The sequence below is a fragment of the Stegostoma tigrinum genome, chromosome 26 (genome assembly GCF_030684315.1).
Source record: "Stegostoma tigrinum isolate sSteTig4 chromosome 26, sSteTig4.hap1, whole genome shotgun sequence".
Lineage (NCBI taxonomy): Eukaryota > Metazoa > Chordata > Chondrichthyes > Orectolobiformes > Stegostomatidae > Stegostoma > Stegostoma tigrinum.
In genome coordinates this window covers 11731439-11756233 of record NC_081379.1, presented here as the reverse complement: position 1 = coordinate 11756233, position 24795 = coordinate 11731439, and the positions used below count along the sequence as shown (strand labels likewise).

Here is a 24795-nt window from a genome sequence, read left to right as displayed (position 1 = left end):
TGTGAACTGCAGTTGGCAATGAAGAAGTCTCTCTTTTTCTTGAGTGTGAATGCTTGTCATAATCTTAATCTTCTTCAAATAGCAGAAAGAGTCAAACTCATTAAAGAAATAACTGGCCAAGGAACTGCCACCATGGAACAACAAATGAAGAAACATTCACATAAAGAAGAACTGGCCAAACAAACACCAGTAAAAAGTTTCTTAGGGCTTCCTAGACTCATTGCAGAATCTAACAGGACACGGGATCCATTGAGATCCGTGAGCATTCATCATCATTGTGTCAATGATTGGCTGAACCAAAGGCCCAGCAGATTGGCTATTAAGACATTTGGTAAGCCGGTACAGCATTTCATAGTCATTGATGATTTGCTGGTGTATAATGGAAGCCTGATTATTCCAGCTTTCCCTTACGAAGCTTTCCTGGAATAATTTACATGGGGATTGCCAGGTGTAGAGCCAAAGTTCCATCAGTTTTGTGCGACTTAAGATCTCCAAAGTCAGGTTTGTGACTTGAGACTGGACAGGGCTTCCACTGCTATCAGACTGCAAGGACAGGAGAGGTTCATGAACAAACACTAGCCACCAGGGATAGACCTCTTGCTGTTCTTCAAAACATGCTACTTGACTTTATTCCCTTCTTCTGAGCAGCTAGATAGGCTTTGGTTTAATCTTTTGTGGAAAGAGCCATTCTCTCAGTGCAACTGTCTCTTAGTACTGCACAGAAGTGTCAGTCTTGATTCTTACACCAACAACCCAGAAACGTTTGACGTTCAGGTGAGAATGTGGCCAACTGGGCCAAAACTGAATCTAAGATTTGGATCTAAGCAAAATTTGGCATTGGGAGGGTTCATACCTCTAGCTAAGGCAGTTATTAAGTTTTGAAAGTGCTAAAGATTCTGCGTGGGATGTATAAGTTAGAGTTAGTGCATGCTGCACTGGATAGCTTCTCTGTTGCCGAGTCAGTCGATCTGGGTTTGAGACCCATTCCAGGATGTAATGGCCTTAATGCAGTATATGGAGTGATGCTAAACTGCAAACCCTGGTATTGTGTTTCAGGAAGAAGCAACTTCAAAACAAGCATAAGCACATTCTTAGTTTGCCTGATGCATCACTGGATGTAGGAAGTTTCTAAGTCTGAGTTCAGCTCGTGCACAGCCTAGCCATTAGAACTGGGTTGTTGTGGTGCTGTGAAGTTGGCCATGTGTAATTCTACGTAAAGATAAGTAGAGACTGAAACGATTAAAGGAAGTGTACAACATGATGGTTCATGTATTGCTCAGGTTATGCAAATGTTATGTCAAGGAAACCAGCTGATCCAGATAGAGGACGTAAGACTGAGTACTCTTTCTGCATATCATGATTACAGCACAGAAACAGGCAACTGGTTACACCTGGTCAATAACCCTGTTTGTATTAATACAAGACACATTCCACCTTATTTCACCCATTCACAGTCTGGAATTTTACTTGAAGTATATTTGACAATGGGGGAAGCTAAGGTAAAGTCTGAGCAGCTGGTCTGTAGCAGGCCACAATGGGATGGATGGCCTCACTGGCTCTGCACTGTCTTGGATATGTAGACAAGCAGCTTTCCAAAAACTGCACACTCCTCCAGACTTCAGTGCGAGTGTGTTTTCAATGCCTGATTTCAGAAATTATTGTACTATTTGCTTATTGCACTCACAGCTGAGGTTGACCAATAGATTTCTGTCCTCAGAAACGTCAAAACATCTTTGTGCTTTTGACAATTGTCAAGGAACATTTAAACAATATAAAATTAATGGTCCACTTCTATTATAATGGCTGGAGTTTTGATTTCATTCCAAATTTTGAAGAAAGTAATATCATGCAACTAGAGTATTCTGTGTGTATTTTTGCATGTGTACACGCATATGTTCACATATGTGTATGTTTATGCATGTGAATGTGATGCATACGCATTTATGTATATTGTGTGCATCTATATGTTATATGTGTGCATGTGTATGTTTGTATATGCATGTATGCTTGTATTTATATGTGTATGTGTACACTTGTGTCTGTGAATGTGCATGTTTGTGTATGTGTACATGTGTATGCTATTTTTCTATTCATTTGTGGAATGTGGGCATCGCTGGATGGGCCAGCACTTATTGCCCATCCCTAGGTGCCCTTGAGAATGTGTTGGTGAGCTGCTTTCTTGAACAGCTGCAGTCCACCAGCTGTAGGTTGATTCACAATGCCATTACGGAGGGAATTCCAGGATTTTGACACAGCGACAGTGATACATGAGTGGCTTGAAGGGTAACTTGAATGTGATGGTGTTCCAATATATCTGTTGCCCCTGTCCTTCTGGATAAAAGTGGTTGTGGGTTTGGAAGATGCTTCCTGAGGATCTTTGGTGCATTTCTGCAGTGCATCTTGCAGATAGTACTCACTGCTGCTACTGATATTTGATGGTGGAGCGAGTGGATGCTTGTGGATGTAGTGCCAGTCTGCTTTGTCCTGGATGGTGTTAAGCTTCTTGAGTGTTATTGGGGCTGCAATCATCTAGGCCAGTGGGGAGTATTCCATCACACTCCTGACTTATGCCTCGTAGATGGCAGACAGGCTTTGAGGAGTCAGGAGGTGAGTTATTTGCTGCAGTATTTCGAGCATCTGACCTGCTCTTGTAGCTACTGTGTGTATGAGGTGAGTCCAGTTGAGTTCCTGGTCAATGATAATCTCCAGGATATTGATAGTGGGCGACTCAGTGATGGTAACACCATTGAATATCAAGGGGTGGTGGTGGTTAGATTGTCTCTTACTGGTGATGGTCATAGCCTGGCATTTGTGTGGCGCGAATGTCACTTGCCACTTGTCAGCCCCAGCAGATCTTGTTGCACGTGAGCATGGACTGCTTCAGTACCCGAGGAGTCACAAATGATGCTGAACATTGCATAATCATTGGCGAACATCCCCACTTCTGACCTTATGATGGAAGGAAGGTCATTGATGAAGCAGCTGAAGATGGTTGGGCCTAGGACACTACCCTGAGGAATTCCTGCAGAGATACCCTGAAAGTGAGTTGATTGACATCCAACAATCACGACCATCTTCCTATGTGCCAGGTATGACTCAGACCACCGGAGCGTTTTTCCCCCGATATCCATTGAAGCCAGTTTTATCAGGACTCCTTGATGCCACACTTGGTCAAATGCAGCCTTAATGTCAAGGGCTGTCACTCTTACCTCATCTCTGGAATTCATCTGTTTTGTCCATGTTTGAACCAAGGCTGCAATGAGATCAGGAACTGAGCGGTCCTGGCTGAACTCAAACTGGGCGTCACTGAACAGGTATAATGGGGACTGCAGATGGTGGAGAATCCGAGATAACATAGTGTGAAGCTGGATGAACACAGCAGCCCAAGCAGCATCTCAGGAGCACAAAAGCTGACGTTTCGGGCCTAGACCCTTCAAGGGGCTTCAGCTGCTTGATAGCACTGTTGATGACTCCTTTTGTCACTTTCTTAATGATTGAGAGTAAACTGATGGGCCAGTAATTGGCAGGAAAGTCTGTGTATTTGTGCATGTGTGTGTACATGTGTGCATGTGCATGTGCATGTTTGTGCATTTTTGCATGCGTATGTGAGTATGTAAATTTTTATGCCTAGATTTGAGTTGTCACTTGTGTGCTTGAAGGAACTTCCTCAAGAAACTTGACACCATCCATGACAAAGCAGCCTGTTTGATTGATATCACATCCACCAACTTCCCTAGGACCTCAGGCAATTGTTTCTTATTCATTCATGGGACGTAGCATTTATTAAGATGCTACATTTATAAACATAACAGCATTTATTGCCCATCCCTAATTACCCAGAGGGCAGTTAAGAGTCAACCACATTGCTGTGGGTCTGGAGTAACATGTAGCCAGATCTGGTAAAGATGGCAATTTTCTTCCCTAAAGGATATTAGTGAACCAGATGAGTTTTCCCCCCAACAACCGATGATGGTTTTATGTTCATCATTAGATTCTTAATCCCAGATTTTTAAAAATTGATTTCAAATTCCACCATCTGCCATGGTGGGCTTTGAACCCAGGTCCCCAGAACATTACCTGGGTCACTGGATTAATAGTTGAGTGATAATATCACTAGGCCATTGCCCACCCCCACCCCTGAAATGATGGCACAATGACATAATGACTCTGCTCACTCTGGTTGCGCAGCACATAGACTGTCCAATGTGCTTCCTAGTGATCAACTTCACTCAACGATAGTCAGTCAGTGATGGAGATGGCAGCCTCTGATTCTTGGAAGCGAGCCACACGTGGACCCGATGGGACTGTTGTTCCAAATCAGTTAGAGGTTTCTTATCGTCACAGTGATATCCTCCCAGAACAACTCAGGAAAGAGCGGCATCTTGCGCAGAATAAAATCACAATTCAATCTTCTTGGCTTTGGGTTTTAGCTTCCAGCCTTCCTGTTCTTGGGATGGAATTTGGGCTTTCCTTATCATGTTTTAGTGGTGCCTTGTTTAGCTTGGCCTCAGTTTATCAGGAGAGGAAACTGAATCCAGGAAATCCTCCGGAGGACTTTGGCCCATAGCCATCATGTGGCTGCTGGCTGTCAACATACCCTGTGACAGGCGATTGAATAAAATCAAGTGGAATTCACCCTGTTTAATGCTTTTGATCTGTGGTGTGATAAAGTGTTGACAAATATTTCTCAGTCAGGGTCACTGTTCTTCTTGTTAAGGCCCAGAATAATGAGTGTTAGCGGCTGTTCACTTGCAGGGTGCCTTACAATTGAACATGTGCATGTATTTATCCATGCGCACAATTCATGCAGGAACTGTTTCAGAAAAATGTACCAAGGCTGCTCCTTTTCTCCTGCTCATATGAAGAGGCACAGAAACTAACTGCAGTGAATCAATACTTGTATCTGCTTCTATCCTTGAGCGATGGCCATGTGCAAGCTTTCCAATTGGCCATATAGAGTGCAAGATACCTGTTTCACTGTTCTAGGCCAGCAGACACTGAAAGGGGGGCGTGTTACAGTCTCCATGCAGCTGACTCAGTGCAGTATGGAACGTAGTGTCGATGATACATGTTCAGTGGGATAACCATTGGTTGATCCTCATCATACCTTCGAGGCTGCATCGAATGCTGTTTAATTGCTCCCAAGAGCTGCCAATCAATCAGAGGCTAGCAGCTCCACATTGCAGCCAGCGCCACCAGGAGTGGTGGCTGCTTTTGGTACTGCGCCGAGTCTTTCGCCTGAGATCTTCACTAGATCCCTGCATACAGGTGGGAATGGGCAATTTGGAGGCTGGTCAACAGGGTGAAACCCACCCTTCGATCAACATGGTGTATCTGAGATATCTGAGATGGCTTGAGTTGTAGCACTATCGCCAATCCTTCTTACTACCTATCTTATTCACACCACATGGGGAAGAACGCACATGTGACATCTTGACTAACAGTAAAGGTTTATTTCATGCTAATTAGAACAGTAGCTAATCGCATGACATCTGAGATATGTGATGGTGTCTTCTGGGAGTATCAGATCTGGCTTCAGAGTAAGTGCACATTATTGTGAATGTTATTGATCTAAACATTTCCAATTGGTACGACCACGCGGAGCAACAACTGGTCAACTCCATCCAGGAACAGACCCTAATATCGCAATGGGTGGAGCTCATCTCAGGGCGTTGGTTAACCCATTCAGGTACTGACTACCTTATACAACAGGGGGTTATGTGGGGCAAGGGGATTAAAGTGAGATGGGGAGGGGATGTTAGAAATAAGGACCATGGTGACTCTCATAAAACATGGAATAAAGGGTTCGCTGTACTCTTACTCTAAGAATAGCATGGTGGCTCAGCAGTTAGCCCTACTGCCTCATGATGCCAGGGACCCGGGTTCAATTCCACCCTTGAGTGACTGTTTGTGTGGAGCTTGCACATTCTCCCTGTGTCCGTGTGGGTTTACTCCATATGCTCCGGTTTCCCCCCAAAGTCTGAAGATATGCAGGTTAGGTGAACTGGCCATGTTAAAAAAAAATGCCCTTTGGGCCCAGGAATGTGTAGGATAGGTATATTAGCCATGCAGTGTTATGGGGGGTTGGCGGGGTGGGGGTGGGTCAAAGCCTTCAGAGAGCTTATTACAGACTCAATGGGCTGAATGGCCCCTTTCTGCACTGTTGGGATTCTGTGACTCTACAGTGCGTCAGAAGCTATGACTTAGTGACATCAGTCTGGGACCCAGTCCAATGGTTTCCAGAGGTGTCCTCTCTTACCACCCGTTTTGTATAGGTATGTTCACCAAAGTCTGTTCATCTTCACTCAGCTGGATGCCAACCTGATCTTACTACAGAGGGCACTCCCTCTCTGATGCTGGTTCCTTGATCGGGCACAATGTGTCTTTGAGAGACAAACCCACTGGGAGGCCACCAACAGATTTGGGCAAGTAATGAATATGTAAATCTGGGAGGCTCCACCAGCGGGAATAGACTGTACAGCCTCCTCCTCAATCATGTGGGCCCTTCTGCCACCTATCCCCATCCTGGCATACTTCATTTAGTTCTAGCCACAGAGTGGAGATCAGAATTGAACCTTTCTAACTTGACAGATCACCTTCACTAGGTCGTACTACCTTTGCCTACTGAGCTACAGTGCTGTACTCTACAGGTCTCTCAGTTGAGTTCCTGGGGTAGTGTGGCTATTCCGGCTGATGTTCCAGCTCCCAGGCTTTAGAAACCCAACTTAATCAGGGACTCTCCTGACTGGATCGCATTTCACACAAGTGTCCAATGTTCGCAATCCTACATTGGCTTCTGGTCTACCAACAATTTGGTGTTGAAATTCTGGTCCCTGTGTTCATGCCCCTCCCCAGTCCTGAGCCACCCTATCCCTGTGATCTCCTCTATTCTTGGGATCCTTTGAGAACTTTTCACCCCCATTGCTCTAGCCTGTTACACGTTCCTCACTACCTTCACCCCACCATAGACGGCCATGCTTTCTGATGTTGAGACCCTAAGTTCTTAAATTTTCTCCCTAAACATCACTGTCCCTACACTTCCCCTTAAGCTGCTCAAGCCTACCTCTTCAAACAAGTGTTTTTCCACCCATTCTGCTATCTCCTTTAGATCCAGGGTCAATTTCTATCTGTTTGCTCTCCTGCGAGGTTTCTTGCGCTAAAGGTGATTCATAAAAGCAAATTATTGTAGTAATAATGGGAGTTCCATGGACCCACCCAACAGTCAGACAACTTCACCAAATAACCCAGAAATAGAGCAGCACTGGCACAAGCAGTGGAGCTATTGTGGAAATGGTAGAAATTGTTCCACTTGACATAGAAACATAGGAGCTCACAATGATGTGGCAGGTGTTGGATTGTGAATCACATATGACACCACAGTGCTAACCTTCTCATTAGCATGAATGAGTTTACTTGTCCTGTTGCTGCTGGGCTGTGTGATGGGGGCCTAACTGACAAGGCCAACCACTTGTGACAACTGTTTATCACTGGTCTGCCATTCTCCTGTGAAGGATTCACCCAGTCACATCCACCATGAGATTGTTTCTGCTTGGAGAACCCGAGCTTCTGATTGGCTGGAAGACTTAATTCTGCCTAGTAAAGTGGGCGTGGGAAAGAACGAAAGATAAAGACCCAAGATTTTAATGAAGAAAAGTAACATCAAAGCTCGAATCAACAAAGACAAGGGAAGGAAATAAAGGAATCGAAGATCAAAAAGGTACATTTGGTGTAAAATTGTGTTTTGTATAGACTTCAGAAATAAAAATTGTAGTGATTGGAATGAGGTTAGCAAGGTAGATGTCATAGAATATGAGTTCTCTGATTGGACTGGGTTTACAGCCCCAATTAGGGAGCCCTGGTTGACAGATATAAACAGTAGTGTCAGGGGTTGTGCCTACTCTAGGAGCTGACTCTGTGCCAGCTGGGCCAGTGTCACGTTCAACACACTGTAAATAAAGGGGGACTTAGTGATGGGATACTGGCTCCTGTGGAGTTATTTAGAAAACAAGTTATAAGAATTGAGTTAATTTATCGCGATAATACCAATATTTCTACATTGGTAATTATAGGCCAAATTTAAACAACAAGAGGGCAACAGCAGTGAACTGACCAGAATTATAAATTCTAAGGGACAACTCACCTTTCAGAAATACTTTTCAAATGTTCATGCTGTGACTAGCTCCAGTCGGGAGAGGTGGTGCCATACTGGTATAATTGCTTTGCTATTAATCCAAAGACCAAGTAATAATTGGGGATTCGGGTTTGAATCCTGCCATGGTGGAATTTGAATTCAATAAAAACACCTGCAGTTTGGTATCTAATGATAACACTGGAATCATTGCTGGTAGTTGGAGGTAAAATCTGTCTTGGCTCACTAATGTCCTTTAGTGAAGGAAGCTGAGGTCCTGGCCCACATGCGATTCCAGATCTGCAGTAATTTAGTTGACTCTTAACTGTCCGATAGACAATGAATGTTGGCTCAGTCAGAGATGCCCACATTCTGCATGTGAATTGGAGAATAGCGTAAGTGGTCACTGGGAACAAATAGGGTGGCAGATATTATTGGAAGCGAACCTTTGTGAACACTGCTGAATTCTGGGGCAGTGATATATTGCAGATTAGGGCAAAAAGACTCTTCTCTCTCACACTGGAGAACACTTCCTGGCTGCCAGTTTTTGCAAGAGTACTCGGCACAGCAGAAGAGTTGCTATGTACTCACAAACTGTCTCATGCAAATACCATCTTTTGACAGGGTGTGCTCTGGAATGAAGGTTTTACAATGCCGACAAGGGCAATATTCTGAGTATTGTGAGATCTTTTTTTCTCCTTCTTCGTACCCAGAGCTTCTACCATGCACAAGTGAGCACCTTTCCCACCACCAAATCGCTCTGACCTTTTTAAAATTAGTAACTGCCACCAGTGAAGAGCCCAATTAGATGTGTACAAACAAAGCTCATGACTGGAAGTGCAAACCATCAAAAGTGAAGTGGGATGTTGGGAGAGATGGAAGGGGGTAAATTAAAATGGATTTGGAAGGGATAATCCCCCGCAGTGCCCACCTCTCTGTAAAGGCATTGAGATCACTGATGGACATCACCTGCCCCCTCACCAAGGATGGCTGAGTACAAACATAACCACAGGAAAGGGGTAGACAGTTGGCAGAGGTGATCCCCTCCACAGGCCACTGCCTGGACCTGTTTATAGCCAGCCCAGACTGTGATTTCTTAAAATTACCGTGTGCAAGTTGGTTGCTGCGTTTTGTTCATCAGGACAGTGATGGCATTTTGAGATAACTTCATTGGTTACAAAACACTGCAAAATCCTCCGGTGCAAAAGGTACTGTACAAATGCAAGTATTTCTTTTCTGGGTTTTGTAGAATTGCCTCAAATTATAACATTGGAAGGGGCTGTGCATCTCAGCCACCCCATGTCAGTATGTAGTGTCCATGTGGTTGGCTCTCCCTCAATTTGAAGATGAAGTGTGGTATGGGTTGTGAGTGTCTGCAGTCAGTCTCTGTGTGACTCACGAGGCTAACAATCAACATGCAGCTCTGTTGGAGCAAGGGGCAGGACATTCCATGACCCAGAGTCCAGGGTCTACTTCCTTTTCTTCTCTTCTCTGTCACTGCTCTGCCTCATTAAGTTGCTTGGGCTTGAAGCGTGATGTAGTTCAATGGACAAGTTGTCACCAATTTGAGACTCTTCACAGTCACTTACAATCAATGTTGCTAGGTTTGAAGGCAAGCTTCTATTTGAGATTTGGGAAATCTGGTTAGAGGAGATATAAAACTAGTTTTGAAGGAGGCTTCCTGAATGTTTGTGGAATTGACTTCATGGAAGCTACTAGCATTTGCTCATCATGGAACTGGGGGATGATGAAATATATTTCCTGTTGGAATTTCTCCAGCATTCCTACGAGCTGCTGATTCACAGTCCAAAGATTGCATCTACCATCCACACATCCATGTGTCGTCTCTGTTATCCCACTTTCTTTTAATAGTTTAGACATATGGCTTAGCTGTTACCAAAGGGAAGTTGATGGGTACATGAGAAAAAAGAGACTAGAAAGAGATTACAAAAAATTGAGATGAGGTAATTCGAATGGGACAAGTCCTACATGGAAGCATAAAAAGCTGGGTCAAATGGCCTGTTTCAATGTGATATAGAATGTTGACATGGTATCTTTTTTTAATTGCTAACTCCCATGCACCATCCTATACTCTCAAAGCCCCCTGTATAATATTGTTTCTTCTACCCTCTACCTTCAACCCTATAATCTATATCCCTTTTAGTCCTAGATGTTGAAAGTATTGGAAACAGAGATTTTCACTCTAACCTATCTCATCCTTTCACTATTATAAGCATCTTCATCAAATTACCCTTTAATTGCCACTGAGTGTTAGGAATTATATTTCCAAACAAACCCACACTATGCCCTCCTTATTACTACAATATCATTCTCCTGTTGTACAGCTTGAATCTCTAATGTTCTGATTCAGGTTTTATGTAGACTCACCCTTAAATTTTGACTTGTATTCAACACTTCCTTGGTGAAAGATCCAGCATTTTTGTTATCTGTTCTTCTGGCTCAAGCCATTTGAGATGCTGCCTTTAACACGTAATGACGGTAAACATCTAAATTCCCCTGACCTTGCAGATAAATTTCCTATTCATCTGAAGTATAATGATCATTTTACTTCTACCAAAATCTATCACTGTGCATTTGCTGATGTTGAATTCCATCTGCAACTTGCTTCACCAACTTATCAATACCCTGTTGCACCTTCCTTTGGTCCTTGAATGATTTGCCGTGTCTTCAGTTTGAATATTGGCCTCAATTTTGTACACCACTTAGCCAAACCACTGGTACCTTTAATGGATGGACACTGCAGTATCTCTTGTGATAATCTTTGCTTTAAATAATGTTCACAGGATACGGGAAAAGCAAAAAAAAAACAATTCAATTCCTTCTGGATCGACACTTTATTTGCCCTTTTGCACATTTCAGTTATCCTTGAACATTGCCTCCACCCTAAGCTTTTCCACTGTAATTCAAACTGACAGCAACATTGGCCTCTCCCCCTGGTTTCCTGTCTAGAGATCAAGACCCATGCCTTACATTCGTCTCCAAAGCCATCCAGTTATCAGAGTGGGTTGTGCATACATTTCAAACATGAGCCCTTCCCCCATCATCCACCCTTCATGTTGCAGTAAATAACAATACAGGCTTCCTATTGGTTGGGCCTTAATCTTGATCCCCAAGTATTTTCTTGCACACAGATTCACATCTCACGCAATCTGCATCTATATGTGCAACCTATATAAATGTATTTGCCATACACTTAATATGCAAAACCAGAACAAAATCCAGACCAAGCCCACAAGGTGGATGGAAAGTGGTAAGAGAAAAAGGTTTTAATAGATGCAAGAGAAAAAAAAATCCAGTGTTGGAAATCAGGCAAAAGCAAAGCTGAAAAGACATAGTGTGTTCATGAGATGAGAAAATCTATTTAACGTTTTTGATGCAGATCCAGTTCTGAACTGCTCACAGCAAGGTAAACAAAATATTAATCTCTTCTCTTCTTTTTTCAGTTTTGGATTAACTTTCTGTGAGTTTTATTTTATAATTGATTTGTTGCTGCTGATTTGCTAAGTAAAAAACTTATTTTGGCCATATATGTATTCAATAATATGTCCCTGATGAAGTGCAGTGCTAAATTCTAAAATATATTTATCAACCTATTGGGGAACTCTACTCAAAAGCAGAGCGTATACACCATCGGTAAATGCCTTCTGGATTTTTAAAATGTTGAATAGTTTTGGAACTTTTTGCAGAGCTGATACTGTTTTCAATTTATCTGCTTTTAACAGTAATTGCATTGGATATAAAATGCTGGTGTCCTGCAGCAAAAAGAATTCTTTTTAAACAGACAGAAATAGTGAGATATGGGGAAGAACTTGTCACTTCTTGTGAAGAAAGAAACGCGGATGTAAATAAAAGCTAAAAACCATCAACCGTAGGGTTGCTACCTCATGAGAGAGAGACAACCTATAGAGGATCTCCCAAAGGGTCACCACACCGCAGGCAAGGAGAATCCTTCATGATAATGTCAGCTGGAGCAGGAATTGAGCCCACTCTGTTGGTATCCCACTGCATCACAAACCAGCTATCCAGCCAACTGAACTAACCACTATTCCAGTAACTTGAAGGAGGGACAGTCTGAAGATATTGTGCTATAGAGTCATAGAGCTGTACAGCATGGAAACAGAGCCTTTGGTTCGACACAATCATGCTGATCAGGCAACCTAAATTGACCAAGTCCCATTTGCCAGCATTTGGCCCGTATCCCTCTAAACCCTTCCTATTCATGTACCCATCCAGAAGCCTCATAAATGTTATAATTTTACCAGCCCCCACCATTTCTTCTGGCAGTTCATTTGATACCATTCTCTGCATGAAAATGTTGCCCCTCAGGTCTCTTTTAAATCTTTCCCCTTTCATCTTAAACCTATGCCCTCTAGTTTTGGACTCACTTACCCCAGGAAAAGGACCTTGGCTATTCACCCTATCCAAGCGCCTCATGATTTTATACATTTCTATAAGGTCACCCCACAGCCTTCCCTATTCCAAAGAAAATAGCCCCAGTCTATTCAGCGTCTCCCTGTAGCTCATACCCTCCAACCCCAGGAACATCCTTATAAATTACTTCTCAAGTTTAACAACAACCTTCCTATAGCTGGGGGACTAGAATGTTGCTTTTGGTTGGAGTCTAAGTTTTTGCTGCACTGATTTCTGAAGTAAGCATTATGGTGATAAACTTGCGTTGCTTTTCACTCTAATTGGAACTATGAAAAAAAACTGTGTTTGGCAAAACACAGAGGAGTACTTCACCAAATCTTATGGGATGGACACACTTAACGAGAGACTTGTGCTATCTGTATGTTCGAGTGTTTCTAATGTTCAACATCAGTTTACAATATGAAACTTGATACCACAGGGTGCGGCAGCAGTGAATACAGCAGAAATATGTTTTATAGGGAGTTTGTTAAATACGTAGAATCTCTACAATGCAGAAAGAGGCCATTCAGCATGACAAGTCTGTGCTAACCCTCCAAAGAGCATCCCATCCAGGTCCACCCTTCTACCCTATAACTCTGCATTTACCATGGATAATACTCATAGCCTGCATGTCCTTGGACACACAGGGCAATTCATCATGGCCGATCCACCTAACCTTTGCACTATGGGTAGAAGCCGAAGTGCCTGCAGGAAAGTCATGCAAACATAGGGAGAACAGGCAAACTCCACACAGACAGTCACCTGAGGGTGAAATTGAGCCCAGGTCCCTGGCACTGTGAGGCAGCAGTGCTAACTACCAAGCCATTGTACCATACAGTGAGGAAGAAAAGAATAGGAGGAAATTTTGATAGGGTGAGATGATGAAGACAGGAAGTCTCGTGTGGAGCACCAACACTAGCATTGAGCTGTTGGGCTGAATGCCTGTTTCTGTGCTGGAAGTACTGTGTAAATGTACTCAGCCAGTAATTTTAACATTATGTGTTAGAGTGCTTCACATGATGGAGGTGCAACTGGGCAAGATAACACAGGGGGAGAAAATTGACTCAGACTATTTATAAGTATTTTCTGAGATGTGAACTTAGAGACTTCAAGGAGGGAGAGATGTAGTAAGTGAAGTTTAAGAAAATTTCCAAGTGTGGGACTGTTATCTTTGAAGGCTCCGATATCAGTAATAGGAGGAAGGAAAAGCTAGGCCAATATCCCAACATAATTGCTGGGATGTAGCCTCCAAGCATCTTCTTTCCCGATCCTGCAAGAATAACCAGTGTCAGGGATAGCTTCCCAAATGATTGAAACATGGCTGTAACTTCTGAAATGTGAAGTGGTTTCTGTTAGCTTTATCTTTTGAGGGAGTAACTTTCTGGCTCCCACAACTTGACATTTACTCGTTTCCATCTCTGACAAAGGGGGACATCTCTATCTGTTCTCAATAAAACTACTGCATTGCAGAGTTAACTGTGATTAGGTGCTTATCCGGAATCAGGTTATAGACTTGTCAAAGGCATTTCCTTTCGCCTTAACAAGTGATTTCATGATGGGAAATGCTTGCAGTCAGAACAAATTGGTTACACTTGTGAGGTTTCCTGTGTTTAACACCTGGTGAAAGAGAATAGAAAATACACATGGTGACCTGGGACACCAGCTCTCCTTCAGTTTCCTTTGGAGTTTAGGAATCACCCCCAAGGAGGTGGAGATTTTGCACTTGTGATACATACAAGTTAATATTGTTAGTTCAAACAAGGTTGGGAATGGGACCCTGGACTTACTTTTCTCTTTTTTGTACAGTTACACCTCCATTGAGGGCCTTTTTTGGGCAACAGTAGTTGTTAAACATCTCAGCCACTCAAATCTTAAGGGCTGGTGCCACTGAATTGTTTTTCTAGTTCTTTTGTTCCCTCCACCCGAAGCGCCAATGTGTTTTATTTTGTTTCTCTGTTTGTAAGTGTGTGCTTGGGGGTTTAAAAGTGATAGAATTTTAAAGAGTAGACTATATGTCACCAGTTCATAGTGTTTACCTGTGGGTAGAATTTGGAACAAATAGTAGTCTGTGTTCAGTATTGAAACCTGGTCTGCGTTTTCTATTAACCATAGTCTATTTGACAGGTAAAGTGGGGACTTCTATTGTCTGATTTTTTTTTACTTTTATAACCAACTCTGGGGATCGTGGGTAGTAGGAACTGCAGATGCTGGAGAATCTGAGATAACAAGGTGTAGAGCTGGAATTTTTTTTTCTGAAGATGGGCCTAGACCCAAAACCTCAGCTTTCCTGCTCTTATGATGCTGCTTCACCTGCTGTGTTCATCCAGCTCCACACCTTGTGATCTGAAGATCATGGGGCTTGATTTAGAGGACACTACCCCAGTGAGATATTGCATATATGATATCTTTAATGTTTGAGGATGGTTAGTGCAGTGCGCAGTCACTGAAACATACTCCCAGGAGGCTGCAAATGATCTTTAATAACAGAATGTAAGATTTTTTTTACAAAAAAATCAAAAAACTTACATATATTTATAAAAATCTTAGGACAAGAGCAAAGTAAAGCTTTACATTAGTCCCCAACTCTGTCCTTTTATAGATATTCCATTACTAGGAGTTTTTAACTGGCTCCTCCTAATTTCTTTTTCTTGGACTGTGGAAACAGTTCTGCAATTCCTTTCCAGTTTCACTAGCATGAACCTTGAACAATCCCAATAGCTAAACTTTCAATTTGAAGACTTTTATCCAAACTCTCCCAACCTGGAAGCTCCACGAACCAGCAACAGTTTAGTCATCATGATTGTTCTCCTGAACTAAACTTGGTTTGCTTTCTAGGAGAAACATTTGTCCCTTCTGAGCTTTTTTTTGTTCTTTTATGAGTAGTGGGCATCACTAGCTAGGCCAAGGTTATTGCATGTCCCCAGTTACCCTTGAGGAGGAGGTAGTGAGCTACCTTCTTGAATCTTTATAGTCCATATACTGTTGGTTGACCCACATTATTCTTAGCGAGGGTGTTCCAGAATTTTGACCCAATGACAGTGAAGGAACAGTGACGTATTTCCAAGTCAGGATGGTGAGTGGCTTGAAGGGGAACTTGAAAGTGGCAGTGTTTCAATGCATCAGCTGCCCATGTCCTTCTAGATGGAAGTGGTCATGGGTTTGGAAGGTGTTGTCTGAGGATCTTTGGTGAATTTCAGCAGTGCATCTTGTAGATGGTACACACCTCTGCTACCAAGCATCAGTGTTATGGAATGTGAACGTTAAAGGTAAGGATTTGGTGCCAATCAAGCAAGTTGCTTTGTCCTGGACAGTGTCAAGCTTTTTCAGTATTGTTGGAGCTGCATTCATCCAGGCAAGTGGGGAGTATTCCATTACACTCCTGACTTGTATATTATTAATTATGGGGAAGGTTTTGGAAGTCGTGAGGAGAGTTACTTCCAGCAGGATTCTTGTAGTCACAGTATTTGTATGGTTCATACATGTTCTCATCAATGGTGAGCCAGAGGATGTTGTTAACAGTGGAATCAACTGTGATACTACCCTTGTTACTTAAGGGCAGTAGTTACATTTCCTCTTGTTGGAGATTTTCTTTGCCTGAAACTTGTGTCACACAAAATGTTACCTGCCACTTGTCGGCCCAAGCCTGGATGTTGTCCAGATCTTGTTGTATTTGAACATGGACTGCTTCAGTATCTGAGGAACCATAAAATGATACTGAACATTGTGCAAACATCAGCAAACATCCCCACTTTTGGCCTTAAAATGGAGGGAAGGTCATTGATGGATCAGCTGAAGTTGTTAGGCCTGGGTCACTACCCTGAGGACCTCCTGCAGAGATGTCCTGGAGCTGAGGATGACAGGCTTCTGACAACCACAACCAGGTTGCATTGTTCTCGAATCGTTCCAACCAGCAAAGAGTGTGGTCCCTGATTCCCATTGATTCGACTTTTGCTTGGGCTCCTCAATGGCACACTCCATCATGTGTGGGCTCAATGTCAACAGCAGTCATTCTGAAGCCCTAAGCTTCTGAACTAAGACCCTGAGAACCCTAAGAACCTTCTGTCCTAATGTCAAGCTAAAGCTAATGACATTCTGGTCCTTTATATATTTAGCAATATTAACACTCCATCAACTAACACTACAGGGTACTTGACTGCAGTCTCATGCTTTCTTGGAAATGATGCCCTTAGGACACTTTTCCAAATGACTTTCTGACCTTTTTGTTTGAAAAAACAAAAGCCTGGTAAAGTATACAAGAAGTAGGAGCAGGAGTAGACCATCAGCTTCAGCCCGCTCTGACATTTAAAACGATCGTGTATGGTCATTGGCCTTAACTCCTTTCCTTCCCCACTCTCAGTATCCCTTGATTCCCCGAGAGACCAAAAATCTGTCTATCATGACCTTGTGTATATTGAATAATGCAACATCTGGGGTGTGAAATTCCAAAGATTCTGAATGCTTTGAGCGAAGACTTTTCTCTTCATCTTAAGCCCAGTCTGCATTGTGTACATGATGGTGTGACAAAGTGTGGCGTAAGCTGGATATTTGTCTACAGTGGGAAGCATGAAATGTAATGGTAGCCAGTCATCAGTCAACGTTTTGTACTGTATCTGGTGTTGATGGGTGCCCAAGTCTCCCCTGAAGTCATGAAGATTTGTATAGCATGGACTACACGCTTTTGTAATCACTGTGTTAAATTCTTGAAGAATTTCACCTCTCATTCTAGCAAATGGAAAATAGTTCCCTCAGTTGATGTAAAGAGAATGCTTCATAAGATTTATTTTCTCATTTGAAAATAAGTGCAGCTGGAACACGATACATAACGTTTGTCTTAGGAAATCATTGAAGGAAAATATTTAGTATTTTTAGAAACCTAGACAACAAAGAGTTTTCTAATTAGAGCTGAAACAGGCAGAGATTGTGAAACCTGAGTTTCCTGCTGGTGGTGATAGGAGGTTCTTTCCCATGGGCCACAGTTTTTAGGCAGTGGGTATCTGCCTTTCTGCCAATTCCAGCTTTGGCAATAATTTTCATGAACTCCATGCTTCGACCGGGCTCTCTCCATCACGTCTTTTCTTCTCTCTTGGTCTCCAATCAAATTCAACTTCGGTAAGGGGTACAAAATGAGTGGGCACAGATCAAATGCCCAATATTCACACAGCTTGATTCTTTTCTTCACATCTTCCATGGAGAGGAGAGTTAACAACAACTTGCGAATTACATGGACATATAGCTCACGAATTAGCAGCAAATTAGGCCGCTCAGCCTCTCAAAGCAACTGTGTCATCATTCACTAAAGTCACCTGATTACACCAATGCCTGTCTACCCCTGCTAACCTTTCAACCTCTTGCTTATCAAGATTCTATCTACCTCTGACTGAAAATTATCTAAAGCTCTGCTTCCACTGCCTTTTCAATGAGAGCGTTCCAAAGATTCACAACTCTCTGAGGGAAAAATATTATCTTTACCCCTGCCTTGAATGAGTTACTGACCCCCTTCTAGATTTTTCCACAGGATAAAAAAAAAGCTTCATATGCATCTTGCCAAGACCACTCAGGATATTACATATTTAAATCAGGCGACCTCTTACTCTACTAAACTCTTGTGAATATAAGCCAAGCCTCTCCACCTTCCCTCATGGGACAACACTCCATTCCAGGTATTAGTCTAGTAAATCTTTTTCGAACAATTTTCAACACAGTTACATTGTTCCTTCAATAAGATGACCGGTGCTGTGCACAGTAGTCCTGATGCAATCTCTCCAGCATCATATATAACTGCATCCTACTTTTGTATTCAAGCCCCTTATGATAAATGACATTCTATTAGCTTTCCTAATTACTTGCTATACCTGCATGTTAGTGTTTATGATTCATGTAGCTTTAACATTGTTAAATGATTCCAAGGTGCTTTGAGGGAGATCGAACAAACAAAATAAAGCACATGGGAAGGTATTAGGAAATGTGACCAAAGGATAGGTTTAAAGTAGTATTTTTGGAGGAGAGGGCGTAGAGAGAAGGAAAATTTTAGGGAAAATACTTAAGAGCTTAAGGTCTTAGCAATGGAGGTACACAGCCACCAGTATGGGAGCTGCTAAAATCAAATTTCCACAGCAAGGTTCATGGGTGATTAATCCATTAGCATCATTCCTGTATCCATGCAAATGTTGAACTTTGACCCGCTATACTTCTCTTCCTACTTATCCCTCAACAAAGTTCATTAAAGCAGATCAATTAGTCATTTTCTTGTTGCTGACTGTGGGAGCTTGCTATGTGTAAATTGGCCACTTCATTGTCTACATTTCAACAGTGACTAACTAGACTTCTGAAGTTGTTCAAGAGAATAAAATGTGAGGCTGGATGAACACAGCAGGCCCAGCAGCATCTCAGGAGCACTGTTGTTCATTGGCCACAGAGTGCTTTGGACATTCCAAGGTCATGAAATCCAAGTTATTATCTGCAATTTGCTCAGTGAGGCACATTGTATTTTACTGGTACTGATCAATGGCAAGGTGAGACCACTCGTTCAGGATGTGCTAAACTAACCATGAAGCAATGTGTATATTTTTAAAGATTTGATCACACCCTAATTTGAAAAACAAAGCAAACAAATTCCACTCTGGTATCAAGTCTCCAGGTGGCATTTCGTAATTTATTATTGTGAGCAAATTTTAAAAATATCTCTTGAATATCTTGTGCTATCAAGAAGAATGAATTTGTGTTTGTATTTTGAAGGGTGGATGCATATTCTGCAAATGTTTGAGGCCTTGAACTATATTTAACTGTCACGTTGATATCCTGCTTCATGGGAAGCAATAGGAATCAAGCAACTTCTATGAAATATATACAGCGCTCTCCCAATAACTATCTTCTAGCATTGATTCTCTTTCTACCTACCTTGAAAGCACTCTCTCAATCCAACACATGATACCGTGACACATAAGTTCTTTCTGTTCAAGAAACTATTCCTTGAGGAAAACCTAAATCATGAGTGTCTCAGACTTTTTTGATCATAGTCAGGTCTGTTCAGAAAAGCCTATATATGCCAGTGCTCTAGCGGTGTTTACTGGACAGCATCAGTGACCGGAACTGTGGCTCATCTGCTTGCTTCCTAAACTAACAATGTTAAATTCAATGGTGATATTTTCTACCTCTGTCCTGATTGAAAGCAGTTGATTCTGCAGCTGTATGACTCCAGTCCACACCAGGCAGAATTATTTTATTCTCCACTTCTGCCTTTTACCAGCAACATTCTCCATCCTAAACTTCCAGCCCCAAAAACACTGGCTCCTGGCTGGGGGACATTTAGTTGGTCGTTGGATAGTGAGCTGTATGAAATGTGGAAAAGGTCAACAGCTAAGAGGAGCAGAGCCTACACCAAGTGAACTGATTTGATTTGGTTAATTGTTCCTTTATTCAGTCATGGGACGTGGCTGGCTCTGGCTAAGCAGCATTTATTGCCCATCCCTAATTGCCCAAGGGGCAGTTAAGAATCAACCACATTGCTGTGGTCTGGAGTCACATGTAGGTCAGGCCAGGTAAAGACGGTAGATTCCTTTCCTAAAGGACATCATTGAACCAGATGAGCTTTTGCAACATTTGACAATACGTTCATGGTTATCATTAGACTCAATTCCAGATATTTTATTGCATTCTAATTCTACCATCTGCCGTGGCAGGATTCGAACCGAGGTCTTCAGAACATTATCTGGGTCTCTGGATTAATAGTCCAGTGATAACACCACTAGGCCATCACCTCCCCATATGTTCTATGTACCTAAGTACAGTGAAAAGTTTTGTTTTGTGAGCAGTACAGGTAGATCATAACATAAAAGGACATACACATTGTGGGGTGTTTAGACAGAGCAAGGCATACAAGGTGATGGCTACACAGGAGGGGCACAAAAACAAGATCAACATTAGATTTAAAATTAGAGAGGTTTATTCAGCAGTTGGTAAAAGCAGGGAAAGGTCTGTCCTTGAACCTGCTGGTACGTGTGTTCAGATTTCTGTATCTTCTGCCTGATGGAAGAGGTTGTAAGAGAGCATTACCAGGGTGGGAGCTGTCTTTGATGATGTTGGCAGCCCTTAGGTGGGTATGAGAAGTGTAGATGGAGTCTATGGATGGGAGGTTGGCTTTGGTGATGGTCTGGACTGGGTACTCAACTTTCTGTAGTTTCTTATGGTCCTGGACAGAGCCATACTAGGCCATTATGCACCCAGATAGACTGCTTTCTACAGTGCATGTTTAAAAATTGGTGAGGGTCCTTATGGACATGTTGAATTACTTAGTCTCCTGAAGAATAATAGTGTTGTTGTGCCTTTTTGACCGTCGCATTGACATGTGAGGAACAACAGCAGTTCAAGAAAGCAGCTCACCACCCCTTTCTCAAAGACAGCTGGGATTGGGCAATAAATGCTGGCCAGCCGCAACACCCACGTCCCATAAATGATTTTCTTTTAAAAATGCATGTACATAGAAATGTGTTCGTTGTTCCCTTTCCAGTTAGTGACAGTTGAGACCAGTTTTGTAACTCCATTAGCTGCAGATCATTTAACCCAGCACAGGGCAGTGTTTAACCGTAAGGGCATTGGAAATGCGTGACCTAGTGATACCAAATTGCAGTTAATTAGATTAGATTAGATTCCCCACAGTGTGGAAACAGGCTCTTCAGCCCAACAAGTCCACACCGCCCCTTGAAGCATCCCACCCAGACCCATCCCCCTATAACCCACATACCCCTGAACACTACGGGCAATTTAGCATGGCCAATCCACCTAACCTGCACATTTTTGGACTGTGGGAGGAAACCAGAGCACCCAGAGGAAACCCACACAGACACATGGAGAATGTGCAAACTCCACACAGGCAGTCGCCCGACGGTGGATCTGAAACCACGTCCCTGGCGCTGTGAGACTCCAGTGCTAACCACTGAGCCACCGTGCCACCCCGAAGTTATATGATGGTCCACATTCTCACTATTCCAGCCATAAGCATTCCTCCCAAACTCACGTTTGGATTTATTAGTGACTATTTGATGTTTAATATTCTTCAGCCAGTACAGATATGCTTTTTATTTCTTATTCCACATACTAATGGCACCTACTACAGCGTATATTTTCTATTTACTAGCAGCTATTTCCAATTCTCAAAAGGACACTAGAGATAACAAGGTGTAGAGCTGGATGAACACAGCAGGCATTTCAGGCCTAGGCTCTTCTTCAGAAATTTCAGAAATGAGGAAGAGTCTAGGCCCGAAACGTCAGCCTTTCTGCTCCTCTGATACAGCTTGGCCGGCTGTGTCCATCCAGCTCTACACCTTGTTATCTCCGATTCTCCAGCATCTGCAGCTTTTACTATCTCAAAAGGATATTAACAGGAATTGAATTACTTACATCTCAGAGGTGACAACCTCCTTTTCTCTCTCTCTCTCTCTCTCTCTCTGTCTTTTCTCTTTCAGAAGCGGGAAGTGGGCAGTAGATTCTACATTAACATGGAAGGAGCCCTGACAGCTCGTGACAGAGTGGGAGTGCAGGACTTTGTCCTGCTCAACTCTTACACCAGCGAGATTTCCTTTCTGGACAACCTTCGCAAACGCTTTCGGGAGAACCTCATCTATGTAAGCGCACTTTTACATAGGCTGCCTTCACAAAATACGTGTTCAATGTTTGTCTAAGCTAGGTGCACTGCCTTAAGTAGGTTAAATTTATCCTGAATACAATTCTTATTTGTTATTTTCTGACACACACCATCATAGGTAGCAGAAAGGCAAATTGAGCTCACCTGTTTACCCAGCACAATAACCAACACATGGACTCCATCATTTAATTCCCACAACATGATTGTCCTCCCCTTTTTTAAGTACCTCTCCCTCAGCAACAAACGCGTAACACTTTTGATAGTATAAAATGTCCCAAGACCCTTCACAGGCAGACAGAGGAGCCATTGGGTGAAATCTGGAGACATTAAGTCAGGTGACCAAAATCTCACTCGAAGAGGTAGGTTTTAGGCAGCTTTTTAAGATGTGTAGGAGATACGGAGATTAACATTTCAGAAGAAATAGGACAAGGAGTTGACCATTTGGCCCTTCAAAGCTACTGTACTATTCAATATGATCATGGCTGACACCAGTGAAGACTTAACTCCATGCTCCAGCGAGTCTTCCCTAATCCCTTGATTCTCTGGTAAATCAAAAATCTGTCTGTCTCAGCCATCTGGGATACATTGAACATCCCAGCTTCAAACCCAGCTCAGAGCAAAGCTTGAACCTGGTACTTCCAATGTATAAACAAAGAACAAAAGCAGGCCACTCGGCCCTTCGGGCCTGCTCTGCCACTTAATTAGATCATGGCTGATCTGATTTTATCCTCAACTCTACATTCCCTGAAAATCATTTATCCCTGGACAACAGTTCAGTGCCATAAACTTTCTTCTTTAGACCACTGGAGAAGCTGAGGTCATTCCACTAGAATGCTTCTGACCAATTGGAAAAGAGCCTTCAGTCAGTACTGGCACCATCAAAGTGTTCCATGGTCATGGGGAGATTCAATCTTTAGCCTAAAACCGATGAGTATAATAATTGTTATCTACATGGCTCAGGAAGAGGAACCCCCTGCAAAAAGCCCCTTTTGAAGCTACTAGGGAAGACAGAGAGCCAGTGCAGATGAAGGGTCTAGGCCCAAAACGTCAGCTTTTGTGCTCCTGAGATGCTGCTTGGCCTGCTGTGTTCATCCAGCCTCACATTTTATTATCTTAGAGAGCCAGTGCATTCAGGTTCCTAACTAAAGGCTCCAACCTTCCACAAGCTCTGGCCCAGGCACACAACCTTGGACATCGAATGGAGATTGTCCCAGTCACTGAGGGGCTCAGGGACAATGCCAAGATTGGGAGCTGTGGGAAAGCCATCAACCCACCCCTTCCACTCACCCCTAACTAGACCAATATTAAGCTCACACTTCGAGAATCCTGCCATTGAGACCTTCTACCAATAAACATACAATTCATGGTGAGGTCAGAGGTCAGGCACAAATCCAGAGTAACAACTGAATTCATGGGCTGAGAAAATTCAGGAGGTCTAGATCCAACCAAACACCTTATTGGTGTTTTCTAAGGGACTGATTACAAGAATGTCTGTACATATATTTATAGATATTTTCTGCTCAGACATGTTAGGACACACTTCAAGATCCTAACCTTCTCAACCAGAGATAATGACATTATCACTGCACCACTACAGCATCCAACTTGCATTGATGTAGCTCTTTTACCACTGAGACATCCCAAGGTATTTGGTTTAAGGGTTTAGACTCACTTAACCAGACACAAAACTTTGGAACACACTGACATAAGGTCCCATTGGCAAAAAATTTTGCAAGAACATTACACTGTAACCTTCCTCTAATTGAAATCTCTCCTGTTCTTCAGACTTATATTGGGACTCTGCTGGTATCTGTGAATCCATATAAGGAGCTGGATATATACACGCACAAAAAGAAGGAGCTATACCAAGGAGTGAATTTCTTTGAACTCCCTCCTCATATGTGAGTGATACAAATTGAGGATTTCTCTTTAGGAACTCCCAACTTCTCAGCAATTTTTCCAACCACCTTATCAATGCAGGTCAAGAGGCCAGGAAGACAAATTATCCTTCACTGTCATTGCCAGTCATTGGACAAGTAAGCCACCCACTTCCTCCAGCTTGCCCTTCCGTTGGGGCATGCTGATCGATGCCCAACTCCGTACACCCTCTGTTGCCCCCACCTAATCTCTCAACAATGTTGGTTGTTAAAGATCCAGAAATGGAACCAAATCTGCATCTTAGACTATACAGTGTCAGGATCTGTTCATTTACCGAAACCTCATTGGAAATTCCTCCTCTCCCTAGGCAGTGAAGCGGGTGCAATGTCTGGGGTGGTACTGATGGCCAACAGAGCCAGGGTGGATGGGAGAAGGTTTCCTCTGCTCACTGCATCACTGCAACATTGCAAATATACTGGGTATATTCTGTGCATTTGCTATTTCCAGTACATTGAATATATCTGTGGTTTCATTACAAGAAACAATCCACACTAAGGTTTGCACAGTTTATGGTGTCACTGATGTATGCCTTGTCCCATCTAGACCTGCTCCTTAATCTAGTACAGAATGATGTGACCATTCAAGCTGGCTTCACTCTTGCCAGAGGCAGGTTAAAATCAGCGAGGATTCCTGATGGTAATTCATTAATCAGTGCCAG

General features: G+C 42.8%; 1 protein-coding gene across 3 annotated transcripts in view; it reads left to right on the top strand.

Annotated features, from left to right (window-relative positions):
• myo1ha (myosin IHa) overlaps nucleotides 1–24795 on the top strand; it is a 130128-nt gene that overhangs the window by 41496 nt on the left and 63837 nt on the right. The window contains exons 1-3 of one of the 3 annotated variants that reach the window (XM_059654954.1): nucleotides 11325–11555; nucleotides 22021–22179; nucleotides 23985–24100. In XM_059654954.1, the coding sequence (XP_059510937.1) occupies nucleotides 22054–22179; nucleotides 23985–24100 (242 nt within the window). In that variant the 5' untranslated portion in view covers nucleotides 11325–11555; nucleotides 22021–22053. Of the gene's footprint in view, nucleotides 1–11324; nucleotides 11556–22020; nucleotides 22180–23984; nucleotides 24101–24795 lie in introns of those variants that run through there. The other 2 variants (XM_059654953.1, XM_059654955.1) reach the window with 2 other exon arrangements.